The sequence below is a fragment of the Myxocyprinus asiaticus genome, chromosome 24 (assembly GCF_019703515.2).
Source record: "Myxocyprinus asiaticus isolate MX2 ecotype Aquarium Trade chromosome 24, UBuf_Myxa_2, whole genome shotgun sequence".
Taxonomy (NCBI): domain Eukaryota; kingdom Metazoa; phylum Chordata; class Actinopteri; order Cypriniformes; family Catostomidae; genus Myxocyprinus; species Myxocyprinus asiaticus.
Genome location: NC_059367.1, coordinates 34,448,610 through 34,463,235, shown reverse-complemented (window position 1 = coordinate 34,463,235; position 14,626 = coordinate 34,448,610). Strand labels below are relative to the sequence as shown.

Genomic DNA, 14,626 nt, shown 5'->3' with positions numbered 1-14,626 from the left:
AAACTTTTGCACTGTTCCTGGAATAGAAAGTAATGCAATACCGCCACCTTGTGGAGTCCTGGCAAAATGTCACCAAGCACATGAGTGAAACTGTAAAACATTGTATTGTTTGCAAATATGCCCTTATTAAAAGTACTGAATGTTGTTAAATGTTCAGTATTAAAATGTCGCCATACACATAAAGGGACATAATATAAGGGTTAAAATGTTGTTTGTAGTAAAATAAATAAATAATAATAAAAAAAAAACATTGTTTAATAAAACATGGGGTTACAAATTAAAATACAAACTCTAGTTCTTGTAAAATCAGACTGAATTAATGAAGTGTGTTGCTGAACTGACTCAGATATTGTACAGACTTAGTTAATGTGTTATTACGAACCTAAGTCTGTAAAATAGTTCCTGTATATTTTCATAATTACTTTCATTTCTTAACGGTGCTATTGGGGGCTAAAATGTTAATATAACATTAGATCACGACAGGGATAAAAACAGAAAATCAAGAAAGTCAATCAAGGCTTATGTTTTAAGATGAAAACATTTATTATTATTCTTGGTCTTTTTATAGGTGTAATTAAAGTCCTATTTACACCCTTGTTTCCAAATTGTACACTTTTTTGTGTACAGAGGCCAATTATGTAGGACATTTATACCCTGATGAGACGGTAAAGCATTTGGACTTGAAGGGAAACATTTTGTATATTTATCTTGTCTTTGAAATACTTCAGGGGGCTGATCAAAATATGAACATGCTAGAATCGGCCAGAAACATTTTACAGACCTTATTTTTTGGGAGTTTGTAAAGCAGCAGCTTTGTCTGTTTATATTGTTTTACTCATTTGTAAGTTTCTTTGGATAAAATGCATGTAAATCTAAACAAAGCTGTATGCACCAAACAAAATGACTGTCAATTTAAGTATCTTTTATTCTAATAATATATTATGCAATGCAAATTAATAAGTAGATTTCATATAAATGATAATAATTGTATTTATTTTCTGTCTTTGATCACATTTATATTTTGCTATTATGGATGTATTTATATGTTATATTTGGTAGAGTTTTAAAATTTAAGCATCACTTTTCTCATTCTAGTTATGCATTATACTGACAATATAACAATTTAATCTTGCCATGCAGTAGATAAAGAGTGTGATGCAATAAATTCTTATTTTTAAAATATATTTATAAGTTCATTGAACGGCCAAGAAAAACACATAACATATAGGATATAACAGGAACAATAGTTAAGTGCTTAATAAAATGGCAGACACAAATGTCACGTTCATTAAGATGAGTGAATGAAGGGAAGTAATTAGGGCAGACGCTGACACGACATGCTTCACTGAACCGTGTTACATACCGTGTTGCAATACATGTTAGCGAAATAGAACACAAATCACTCCACTGCAACACGTGAATGACGTGTGACATCTGCCTAGATGCTTCACTGACACACGTTGTTTACGTGACGTATGCATCTCGTCTGCGTCTTGAATTTAATGGAGTAAATGGTAGAACCTTTAAAAAATCAAGACGTTGAGTGACACGTTCAGTGAGACGAGTGCGTGATGCAAAGTCATATTTTAGAGCATAAAGGGACGCCATACGCTCAGTGCTCTACTGATGATGAAATTTGCCTCACGTGTCCTGTAACTCTGACCGAAGTATACTTTGGGCTTTAGATATATTTTGTAAAAACAGAAAAACAACAAAAATTCTACTTTGGACAACTACTATTTGGTGAGTTTTCTCAGCAGTGTCAAAAACTGAAAATCTCAGAATTGTTCTAAATCGATTTTTTTTTCTTTTTCTTTTTAAAGTGTTGAATCCATTAATTTTTTTTTTTCTTAAACTTATTAGCATTTCTTTTCTGTTTGCCATTTAAGAGGAGAGTTTTACAAAACTATCTTCAGTATATAAGGGGTTAAGGTTTTAGGGTAGGTAGGTAGGTTTTATTGATTAAAAAACTGGGTAGTCAATACATCCAGACCAGACTGGAGTAAAATTTAAGGCTGGGAGTCTCACTCTCATCCAGTTATTCATTTAATAAAGCATAAATAACTTGAATTAAATAAAGGTTGTAAAATTAATTTATGTGTCTTTATGAAAAGGGGACAGAGATATACTAATGAAATAATAAAATGTAGTTGTGAAACAGATTGAGCTTTTTAAGCTGGTACTGTATTCATCCTGATTTACTTTGCATTATCCCATACAAATTGTTTAGTTTTACTTTGGTCTTTGAAAATATTTTATAGGAATTAATCGATTCCTTATCTTCACAAATGTCTTAATGTGACTCAGAATTTGAAGAAGAATGTAAAAAATATTTTTTGAACATTAATGATCCTAATTTTGGAAATCTGTTCACTTACTCTCTATTTCAGTACATGTTTTATAAATTCTTTTGTGTGTTACATCGGAAATGGAAATGTAAGAATAGTTCTAGCGGCGAGACTCATAGTTGTACATCATTACGTCATTCATTCAGCCTCCCAGCCAATCATATACTAAATCTCACTTTAAATGTCTTCTTACAGCCTATCACTTTGTTGTTTCGGTGTGACGACATGGCAATTCATTCTGACAGCTCTGCTACGCCTGAGTCATTTTCGCTCCCTGACAAGCAAATACCCTCAATGGATGTGGATTTAGTTCCTTTCTCCTTACCTGCAATTCCAGTTAATCCAGCTCCTCTTCACAGCATGTGTCTGCAACTTCTGGAGTTTCAGTGGGATCGCTGTCCCACAGAAGGATTCTCAAATTAGAAGGCATCTTCATTAGCCCCGATCTCTCCAGAACAGAAATGAATCAGCTTGCCCAAAATATATTAGGATGCCCTTCTTCCCTCCCAGATGACACTTCTTCCCTATCTCAAGCTTCTGCATCTGCTCCAAAACTGACGGGTCAAAAATGGTCAGCAACATCTGGATCTCTGCCTAGATCTCAGTCTTGTAGGAGACCATCCTCAGACGAGGCCACTGCTTCAAGTTCAGCTGGAGCTCCCTCGCCATATCCGTTAAAAAACATAGACTCCAGGCTTCAACTCATAGAGTCTTCTCCATTTCCTGTTCTAGTTCCCACTGTTTGCGCTTTCATTTCCTTTTGCTTTAACATCAGATTCCTGAAATCTTCTTCAATCACTATAATGGTGGCGGGAATTCAATTCAATGCAAGATGTCATTCTACTGATATCCCTAGACTTCTTTCCAGTTCCTCTATTCGCCTGCTTCTTAAAGGAGTTAAAAAATCTTGTCCCTCTCTTCCTGATCAATAACCTTAAAAATTTTACATCTTATGATTTCATCCCTTAGATGAGAATTCTTTTCCGGATATATCTATATTTTTCTGGAAGCGTTTTGTTCTTTTGGCTTTTAACGTGTTTCTGCAGTGTGGAGAATTCACTTCTAACTCACTTTCCTTTCTGCCGTCTTGTGAGCTATCTTTTCCTGACATTTCTTTTTCTCCAATTTTACTGGTTCAGAATTCACCTTTCCGTTATCCTCAAACACCCGTCTTTACTTGAGGCATTCATTCAGAATTGGATCTGCCACAGCAGCCACTCCTCAGGTAATATCAGAGTCCACAATTAAGATGCTCTGTCACTGGTCTTCTTCATTCTATTAGAAATACATTCGTTCTAACCCTCAAATTATCAGTCATGTCCCCTCTCTATCACTTGAAAGTAAATGGTCATTATTCCCACATATCTGGTGGTGGCCAGGGGTCATCTTCATGCATTTTGTTCCACTCATCACCAGTTAGTTATTAATATAATTTATAATCAGCAATTAACACATTATATTGAATACTTAGCATTTTTTATCCTTTTGCAAGGGTATTGCACAATTTTTTTTGCCCTTATTGCAAGGGCTCAAAAGCAAAACATGCTTCATACTTTTGCAAGGATATTGCACAAATCACACTCGCCCTTTTACAAGGGCTCATAAACAAACACAAAGCATGGTTTGTCCTTTTTCAATGGTATTGCACAAACCATGCTTGCCTTTTTTACAAGAGCTGACACGCATCGGTTATCATGGGTTATCCTTTCGCAAGGATATTGCACACTTTTCACGTCATGATACATTTTCAAGGTTTTAATTAATATCTTGCTTCTCTTTTCCAGATTGAATTCCCCTGCCATGAAGACCCGGTTTGTTAATCCATTTGGAACAATTTTCTCCTTTCTTTTGGAGTAGTATTTATTGTTCAAATTAGAATCTCTTCGGACTGTCGGATGGGGCATACACCAAATGGACTTTAATCACATTCATTTTTTTATTGTTATTCCATAAATAAAAGATCATATCAATTTATTTCCTCTATAAGTCTTTCTGAAAGAAAGATCTTTACTCAGGAAGAGGTCCACTTCAGTGGAAATACGCCACACTACCAATCATGGCAAAGGACCTGAAAGCCAAGGTGTACCTGAAAGCCAAGGTAGCAATACGTTTGCGGTAGCTTATGATGGAAGATCCTGTGCTTTTGAAATAAAGCTTGTCATAATGTAGACAACATGAGCGAGTTGGTGCTTGCTTAAGCAGGGTTTGAAGATGACTAGATTGTGCCTGTAACACTATAATGTAGATAAAACAATCAACAGTGTGGATATGTAAACAACACTTTATTATTTGAAAAGAAAATGTCCTTTACCTCAGGCCATTGTACCCAGTAGAGCTTTTAGGGAAAATCTCCCGTGTGCAATTGACTTTAACAAACACTGGCTGTTTGTGTGTGAGAAACAAATATTATTTAAGTCTCTCTTTTGTAATTAACATTCTCTTGATTCCCTTCTTCTGGTTTGATGTGGGTGAGAGGTGTACATCATATGAGAAGTCCTCATGTTACTTTTTGGTAATATAGTACAGATGTCTATCATGAGAAAACAACAGAGTGATTCTTACTTCCTTGAGGCTTTTCAAGCTTTTGAAAGCTGCAACCTTTACAGTCTTTACAATCAGAATATTGAGAGCTAATGAGAATCCAGACTGGCTTTAATGCTCTGAAATGAAATGTGTAATTACTTAAAATGCCTACCCAAGCAATGGAAGTTATGTACAAAGCATATCTAATTCTGTGCTCACGTTGTGTCAGAATTACTGTAATTACGAGATGACAACTTGGAGATTCTACCCTGAGCTGTTTACAGCCTTGGACTTGCTCATAATGCCAAAATGGATCCGGCTTTGTTGTTGATGGCATCAAAATATTTAATTACTACATTAATTCACATCCAAATATTCTAGGAAATTAAGAACAAAAAGTGAGTCACTGAAACCAATCAAACCAAAGGGTGAAAACATGGCAATGTTTGGCCTATAATAGTCCAAAACAATCAATGTTTGGACTGAAACTTTTATCTGTAATTTGGTTTTAATAATCATCTATTTTGTAGTTGTAGTTGTAGTCTGTCAACTCAATCTCTTCTGTTGGGGTTGTGTGCTCTTCGAGGGTTTCAAGGTGCCAAGAGTCATACCAGGGTGTGGTACTCTCTGTAGTGGGCAGAACTGTAGTCATGCTGGTTGTGGTCGTGGTAGGTGGAGTTTTTTTGGCGGCCAGCAGCCTCTGTTGCCGCAGGCGACGGAGTCTTAACAGCCGTAACCGTCGAAGACGAGCTCTGTTCATGTCTCCATCATTACCAACAGGAATTTGGTTGCTGATGTATCTTCCTCCACTACTGTGTGAAAAGTACTGTCCACCGCCCCTATTGCCGTTGCTCAGCAACCGGATGGGCCTGTTGCCATGGAGAGCCATGATCTGTTTGATGCGGTCCCAGTTCGACTTGGTGAGGTCAAAGTTGCACAGGGTGGCACCTGGGTCAAACCCGACCACACACAGACGGGTGAAGGGAGAATAGCCTTCCGCTCGGGCCGTTACATGGTACTCTCCAGGGTTTAGAATTCGCCAGTAATCACCAGATTCACCTAAGAGTAAAAGAGAGCCTTTGTTTTTCAAAATTTTCCTAATTTTTATTGTAATCCTTTAGTGCAGACTAGGAATATGCAAAACTATATATTTTCAAAATCGACTTGTAGCTGGGTTGCCTGAACAACTAGTCAACTACTCGTTCTTAAGGAAGCCCTGAAAAATTAGACTGATTTTGTGTTCACCTGACATTGATCAGGCACTTTTGTTTAGCCCTGTATGGTATGGTGTAGCCATATGGTAACAATTCCTTTTCTTTCACTTTCTCACCTTTCAGAAAATGTTAAAAGATAATTCATTGGTGGAAATAAAAGGGCAGTCTTTAAATAACCAATAATATGCTTTTATTAAACCAAATGAAGTTTAATTTAGTCTCCAGGCTGCTGAAGTGCTCCACAAAATGCTTTAACACATTTCTGTATGTTTCTTCTACATCATGACTTTTTTCTTTATCATAAGTTAATTAGATATTGTTGTTAACTGATCAATTTTATCTTTTTTGTTTTGTTTTACAGAATATTAAGAAAATATGAACATTGTCATATAGCAACACTGTACCACATTGAAAAATGTGTTGTCATATGTCAACTCTGTACTATAATTTAATTGCACTAATGCATTTTCCCACTGAGAATTTTTACAGATAGTGGCATCTATTTTAATATTGCATTTATTTATTTATTTGGAAATGTTTACCATAATGTAATTGCATTTATGCATAACACATTGACGATTTGTATTTCTTCTTTTCAGAAAAAAATCAAAACAGCAATATTTTATGGAAAGTACAAGAGAGTGCAAAGTGCTCATTACTGATTGACAACAGTGAGGATGAGCTAGGCTTTAGTGACCGTGAAAATAATTAACAATATCAAATTACACACGATAATGATTCATTCGATTTTAGTTTGTAGGATTTCCAAGTGTATACGGTAAATACATCAATTGATTAAAGAAATGTTGATTTTAAGGAAATAATTAATTAAAATGATCAATTTAGGGAGAAATTGATCATCTAAGAAAAACTAGTTTTTGGACCACTTTCCATTTGTGGCATATGGCAACGTTTCCCAAATTGTTTAAAAAAATTAGATAAACACAAGGGTCTCAAAGCACATTTTAAAAATATGCTTTAACATTATACGCCATCTTAAATGCAAAGCTTATGGTGCAAGATGCTCAAAAATATCTTAAGCTGAAACACAACTGCCAAAGACGTACTTTTTCTTGTGTATGACTGTAGAAGCAGTGCTTTAAAGGGGATGAATTTAAAGACACAACTTTTGCAAGAGGATTTTACTCACTCACTCACTTTACTTCATTTCAGCAATCTTAAGTGAGATTCCAAATCGAAGGGAATGTATATGTTCAGTTGGAAGGGAACTTCAAACATCATATAGAATAAGGAATTATATTATATTAAATTATATACTTTTAAATATATACAAATATTTTAAATGAATACACACAGATGTTTTCTATACATTTATACAATATATACACAGTGTATGCATGTAATTATAAAAGTATGGTTATTCATATAACATTCATATTTTTATGATGCAATCTTACTCGAGACCCGTAAACTGGGCGACTCGTGTTGTCCGAGTTTGTTTATTATTGAAGGGAATACCAAATGAATGAATTGCTTCAAGTAAAGTAAATTTCAACAGATATCCCCTGCTCATTGTTTAGGGAGCAGTGATTACTGCGTAGGGACCCAGCAAATTGAAACGCAACTTAAAACTAGTCGACCACACTAATCTAACAGATGGACTGAGGGACATTGTCAGCTGTCTCTACTAAAAAAAGTTCAGTAAGAATTCTCTTAAAAATATTATTTCAGAACTTCAGAAAACATCTTCGTACCTGTCCTGACATCATGATTGACTCCCTCCAAAGACACAGTGGCGTTCACAATGGGGTTGCCCTCTTTATCCCTCACAACTCCCTTAATTCCTCGATGTACCTGGGTAAAGGTCCAAGGTTAATGTGAAGTTGCACAGGGATTGTTAAAGGGGCTGTTCTGTTCCTAAACATGTTACTGACCCATGATGAATATGGTATCACTTTATAATAAGATTCCATTTGTTAACATTTATCTATTACGTATCATGAACTAACAATGAACGATATTTTTAAAAGCATTTATTAAATACTTAATTTTTTTCTTTGTTAGTTCATAATGCATTAACTAGTGTTAATGTGAACAACTTTTAATTAAAAAAAAAATATCAATAAAATGTTGAAATTATCATAAACCATGATTAATAAATGCTGTAAAAGTATTGTTGTTCATGTTAACAAATGTAGTTAAATAATGTTAACAAATATAACCTTATTGTAAAGTGCTGCCATGAATATTGTCTTTCAGCCACACTACTAATGCTGATATGAGCAGCTCACCTGAGCCATGAATGTCAGCATGGCCTCTCTGTTATTCTCCCATTCTCTCAAGAGCTCACTCTGATGTGGGAACTTATCACAGCCTAGGAAAATGGACAGCTCAAAACAGTTGGTGTGAAAATAGCTGAAGTCATTCATACCTAAGAGAGAGGAAGTGACAGGAACAGGTATAAAAAAGAAACCATTTGTTAAATGAGTAAACAGATGAACCAATACATTTAATTGAGCCTATAAATAACTTGCAGCATGAAAGTGACCAACACCCAACGTAAAATTAGATCTTAAAGCTGAAGTGTGCTGTTTTTTAATGTTAAAATACTTCCTTCTATCCCAGCTTAATATGCAAAGACAACTATAAAGTAAGCCATGTGTAACACTGGGTGTGTCTCAGTCAGTTCCCTAGTTCAGTAGTCAGGGCACTGATCAGGGAGTCGGACATTTTATGGGCTGTCTCATTCGCAAAATCGCTCCAGTGCACTGAAATGTTTTCTCCCTAAAATATTCCACAATGCAGCGTAAAAACCAGGGAGCATCGTTGCTCACTGTGTTCCCTTACCGGAAACTTCGTCATGTCGTCTCTCAAGTCATTAGAAGTCAAGCACAAGTGTAAATATATGATGTCAAAGCCTTATTTTCTCTTTAAAAGAGATGTTGTTTGTATCTTTAATCTATAATGACCATGAAAGAGAAACAATCTTTTAAATATTAGTGTTTTTAAAAGTAGATTTAAAATACATTCCTTTACATTTTTATTTCTTTATTTAACGTCAAATCTTTCAGAATAACACTGTACGCTTGACTGTCTTCAACGAAAATGAATGATAGTGTTATTTATATATAGCGATGTTGCTAATTAATTGTGAGCTCGTTATCGTGTCGTAGGTAATTGAGTCATAAGTGTCCCTGGCTGAGTTCTCAATTGCATACTACCCATACTACTCATACTACTTCTGCCATATCTGTCTATGGCAGAAATAGTAAGAGTTGTATGGTAGTATGCAATTCTGAACTCAGTGCCGAAGTTCAGTGGATAGACACCTTTGACAGTGCCCGAATTATTGTTCGTGATATACTGAATTACGTTATAGGGAGCTGGTTGAGATGCACCCACTGTGGCTCTGTGGTGCTTTCAACACATTGCATTGTTTTCTGAGTATCCCAGGAACATTGGCTCAACCAATGGCATGAGTTTTTGCAATTCCGTTTTAAGAGGCTTGTACCACAGAAATTATATCCACTAAGGCTGTCAAATTCCAATATTCGAATTTAAGATAAAAATGCATATTCGAATGCTACAATGAGCATTTGAATTTTGGATGTGTGCCAAGCACTGATTGTGGCAGCAGGGGCGTGGTCAAGCATCCGTCCGGAGAGAGAGAGAAGGCTGTCTCTAATTCCAGTGAGCATGGGGAGAGCGGCATATAAGCAGCCACGCCACCAGCAGAGAGAGAGAGAGAGAGAGAGAGAGAGAGAGAGAGAGAGAGAGAGAGAGAGAGAGAGAGAGAGAGAGAGAGAGAGAGAGAGAGAGAGAGAGAGAGAGAGAGAGAGAGAGAGAGAGAGAGAGAGTCTGGCACAAGGAAGGCCACGGTGCTCCTGAAGCTGCTATGTTTAATCTGTTATGTTTGTGAAGCCGATGTGTTAAGTTACTACATGCCTGTGAAGCTGACGAGTTTGTGAAGTTGTAAAGCATTGAAATGGCCGATTAAAGGTCCTACCTGAGCCTGGAAAAACCTGCTTCCCTGTGTTCTCCTTCCCTGCCCTGTTGACGACCCTAATACCAACTTCAGCTTTAATGATCCTTCTAAATGAATGAACTAGCTTAATTACTTAGTTTTTGACAGAGTATTACAAATTCCTAATGCTTACTTCCTGGGATGGGCTTCCACTTGGCACGGTTGACAATTCCCTGTCCACCCGTTGGATCATCAGTATGGCAACCTCCCTGGTAGGTCTGAGTCATGGTGCGGTGAGTGGAGGAGTAAGATAAGGCCAACCATCGGAACAAAGACTGGTCCTCAATCACCCTGATCTCCTCCTCTGGTTCACCCTCTCCATATCCCTCTGGGTATCCTTCTTGATAGCCCTCATGGTAACCTTCAGAGTGACCTTCATGGTGGTACCCTTGGTTCTCATGATGGTACCCTTGGTTCTCTTCATGATACCCTTGGTTCTCTTCATGATACCTTTGGTTCTCATGATGGTACCCATAACTTTCTTGATGGTAGCCATAGTTCTCTTGATGGTGCGCATGGTTATCTTGGGGGCTGCCGTAGCTCTCCTGATGGTACCCAATGTGAAGGTAAGGGTTGGGTTCTTCTTCCTCCTCTTCCTCATACTGCCGTTTACGTCTGTTTGCTCTGGAGTTTAGTTTTTTCTCTCTCTCCTCAGACTCCTTGGTGAGGCGGTGCATGTCAAAGGGGTACGTCACCAGTCTCTCACCACCCTGCAGGTTGGCACCAAGCACAAATGGATGGTTCTCCATCCAGGAGATGAGGGCAAGAGTCTCCACAGCAACCTGAATAAAGCATAGAGCATAAAGAATATTCTTTATTTATTACAAAAGGTACAAATGTACAATATATTGTCTGGTTAGCATGGCCCAGTTAGGCCCTGCTGGTCAGTGCTGTCACTGCACCATCTGGTTTCAAAAAAGCATCTTTCTTCATTGACGGCCATTCAAAAGTAGCAAAAGATTTTTTTTAAGCAACATACAGTATATATTACTAATAAGGTGGTCAATATAACACGTTAATTCAGTGTGATTAATTATTAAAAAAAATAACGTGTTAAAAAAATGTACGCAATTAATCATGTCCCCGGACCTTAAAAAGGAAGATTCCTGAGCAATTCAAGGTTGAAGTCCCACCTGTTTTCTCCAGGGGGCAGTAAGCGAAACTTCAGCTGTATAGGCAATGCGCAGCTAATACAAACAGAGAACAAACCAACCCTTCAGCAGACAGCACAACACAAGGATGCGTTCTTGTGTTAAAAACACTGCTTGGAGTGCAAATTCGAACTTAGGGATCTCAAGAGGTGTTTTTCAAACTACGTTTAACTTGACACAGCAACCTAAACATTTTATGTTTATGAAGTGATGCAACCAAAGTGAGATGCTCCAAAAGCATCCGTCTGATGCAGGTGTACATTGACGGGTCCTTAGACAAGCCCTCATAATAAATCTCAGACTGACTGATGGATTCAATTGCAAAAATGGATTGCTGTGAAGGTCAACGAAGGCTTATGTTCAATAATATGCAAATAAACAATGCACTGGATCCTAAAGTCACTTTTTGTATTGTCTTATCAATGCTTAACTCCTCTGCCACAATAATGTAATGCATTTGAATTATCTGATTTTTTTTTAATAATATATATATATATATATATATATATATATATATATATACACACACACACACACACACACACATACACATACATGTAATTATTTAAATGTAATAATTATTTCATCATTTTATACTGAATTATTGTTATCTGAGGGGCTTTCACAACTAATATTTATATATACAATAAATTGCAATTCATATTTATGCATTTGGCTGACACTTTTATCCAAAGTGACTTACAGTGCCCTGATTACAGGGACAATCCCCCTGGAGCAACCTGGCATTAAGTGCCTTGCTCAAGGACACAATGGTGGTGGCTGTGGGGATTGAACCAACAACCTTCCACTTACCAGTTCAGTGCTTTAGTCCACTACACCACCACCATTAATTCATTTGATTAATTAATCAGCACACCATGTAATTAATTCAATTAAAATTTTTAATTGATAGACAGCTCTAATTTCTAATATTTCATTATAGTAAAGAATATGTTTTACTAGTGGCAATTTTTTTTTAGGGCTGTTAAAAGCGTGAACTGTACTTATTTTTCCCTGTTTGCTAAAATCAGCGTTGTCAGGATATCAATTTGCTGTGGGTCTAAAGTGATTAGTCACATGATATTTGTGGCTCAGGTGATTGGCTTAAATATTTCTGTGGTTCCATGAGCAAATATTGCAAATTTCATGTACTGTACTTCCAGCGGGTCCTGCGCCAGCCGAGCAACTGCCATTGATATGGGAGTGCTAATGGATAGCAAGTAGACCTCCTTCCATTAGTATTTCTTTACTTACTGAGCCATTGACTGACAGATAGCCCTCAGGGATGGGCAGGTGGTGATTTGGAGTCAGTTTGGGCACCATGCCTTTGTCCTGTGCATCCCAGAAAATGTTATTTAGGTCTGGAAAGTTCTGAAAGATATCATGGCCATCTTCAGTCCAGTGCCCTAATGTCCAGCTCCCCAACTCTGAACCCTGTTTGAGTGATGTTCAAGCAAAAAAAGAAACACATTTTTAGGTTAAAGAGCTAGGAACCAACACCAAAGTGAAAATAATGCAAAGAAATACTTAAAGGTGTGGTATGGAATTTTTCAGATGTTAAAATACTTTCTACTATCCCAATTTAACATGTACAGACAACTCTAAAGCCCCGTACACACATGCAGCGACTCAAAGCATTTTCAATGAGAGCTGGCAACTTCCGACGACAGGAGAGACTGCGACCTCTGGCAATAAGATATGGGCATGTCCATCGACTTGAGAAAGTTGAGAAAAGTTTAACTTTATGCAAATGAGAAGCGACTTCTAGGAGCGACAACCAATAGGAGAGAAGACGGTGTCCGTGTATTTCACGTCATCCGTCTACTGTGAGAGTCTAATGCAGGAAAGGAAGATTAAAGGAAGATAAAGTTTCTGTAAACGATTTCACTGTTCTATATGATTCGTCTGCAACAACATATAGCATAATTATGGATATAATTTTAAAAAATGTTGCGTTGAAAAGAAATGATCAGCCGTCTGAGTGAGTTTGATTCCTACATTGATAGACTGTTCATCTTGTTAATATGATGCAATGAGCAATACTGCAGTTTATATAAAAACACTCCATGGCAAAATGTTCATTGGCGACAAGAAAACTGGTTCCTTATCAAATTAGAATGATATCTTAATTTTACTGGCAATATGTCTCATTTTTTATAAGATTTTCAAAAGATATGGCCAAACATGCAGTCTGCCAATAACGTTAGCACGATAGTAGTAGGAATACCCACTAGTGACTAGTTTAGCTGAGAATTATTTGTACAAGCAATGGAAGACACTGTACAGAAAGAAGAAATGTCCCTTTGAAATATTAGGGCACAATAAAAAGGCTTTATTAAGAACTTATAGACAGAGAATGTATTAAAACTAGGGCTATGAATCGATAAAAAAAATAACGAATTAATCGCACAGTTTTCTGTGATCAATCTCGATCATGGTACATGGTACATTAAAACAAACATTAAAATATAATTATAAATATATTTACATTTAAGAACTTGCAAGAAATTGGTTAGTCACTATTCATTTATATATATATATATATATATATATTATATATATATATATATATATATAACATTAAAATATTAATTTTTTTTGTGGATTGAGTTAATTAGACATTTTTTACAGGTATACATTTTTGATTCAAGTATATGTTTACATGCCATAAAATCAGTGGATATGCTGTAATTAAATGTTGGGCAAAAATCCAGTGGACTTTTTAATAATAAGGATCAAATGGGCAGATTCAATTCATATAGAGCTTTATTGGCAAGATAAACTAAAGTGTACATTACCAATGCTTTATAAGACACTATACATATATTTTATACAGATATAAAACAAATTTAATGCTGAATTTGAAATCTCAAAAGTATGATTTTATTTGGCTGCTGTTCATTCTCTATCAAGCATACGCTGAGTCTCTTTCACGCAGTTTCGTTTTTGACACTGGTAAGAGAGCGTTTTCATGCGATGTAAAGAGGTATGGTAGCTTGCACGTATCTCTTCCACACCTGGCTCACCACTAGCGGGTAAGTCTACATTCTCAAAACAGTAAATTCCCTCACGTGTTTGTTATGCATCGCACATACTGAATAAGCGTGCACTGCTCCACACAATCAGTTTCTGTGCTAGAAAGTGCAGTCAAGTTGAGCGTGTACCTTCTGGAAATTTATTTATGCCAATCTTAGCCACAGGAAGTGGGGAAAAACATTAGTGAAGTTTTAGGAAGTGAAAGAAATGGATACTGCATTAACTGCTTTTTTTTTTGACGCGTTAAACAGTCAACTATTAATCGCAGAAATTAATTTGTTAAATATCCCAGCCATAATTAAAACACTTAAACATTGGCATTTTGTTCACAAGATTCCTGGCTACATCACTTTGCTAACATTAGCTTCC

General features: G+C 36.5%; 1 protein-coding gene across 2 annotated transcripts in view; it reads right to left on the bottom strand.

Annotated features, from left to right (window-relative positions):
- Nucleotides 1-4,613: 4,613 nt before the first annotated feature.
- The window catches only part of LOC127414635 (inactive carboxypeptidase-like protein X2), a 50,248-nt gene continuing 40,235 nt past the window's right edge, over nt 4,614-14,626 (bottom strand). Inside the window, exons 18-22 of one of the 2 annotated variants that reach the window (XM_051652814.1) lie at nt 12,476-12,655; nt 10,204-10,852; nt 8,338-8,477; nt 7,801-7,900; nt 4,614-5,930 (exon numbers count right to left, since the gene is read on the bottom strand). In XM_051652814.1, the coding sequence (XP_051508774.1) occupies nt 5,380-5,930; nt 7,801-7,900; nt 8,338-8,477; nt 10,204-10,852; nt 12,476-12,655 (1,620 nt within the window). In that variant the 3' untranslated portion in view covers nt 4,614-5,379. Of the gene's footprint in view, nt 5,931-7,800; nt 7,901-8,337; nt 8,478-10,052; nt 10,109-10,203; nt 10,853-12,475; nt 12,656-14,626 lie in introns of those variants that run through there. The other variant, XM_051652817.1, reaches the window with a different exon arrangement.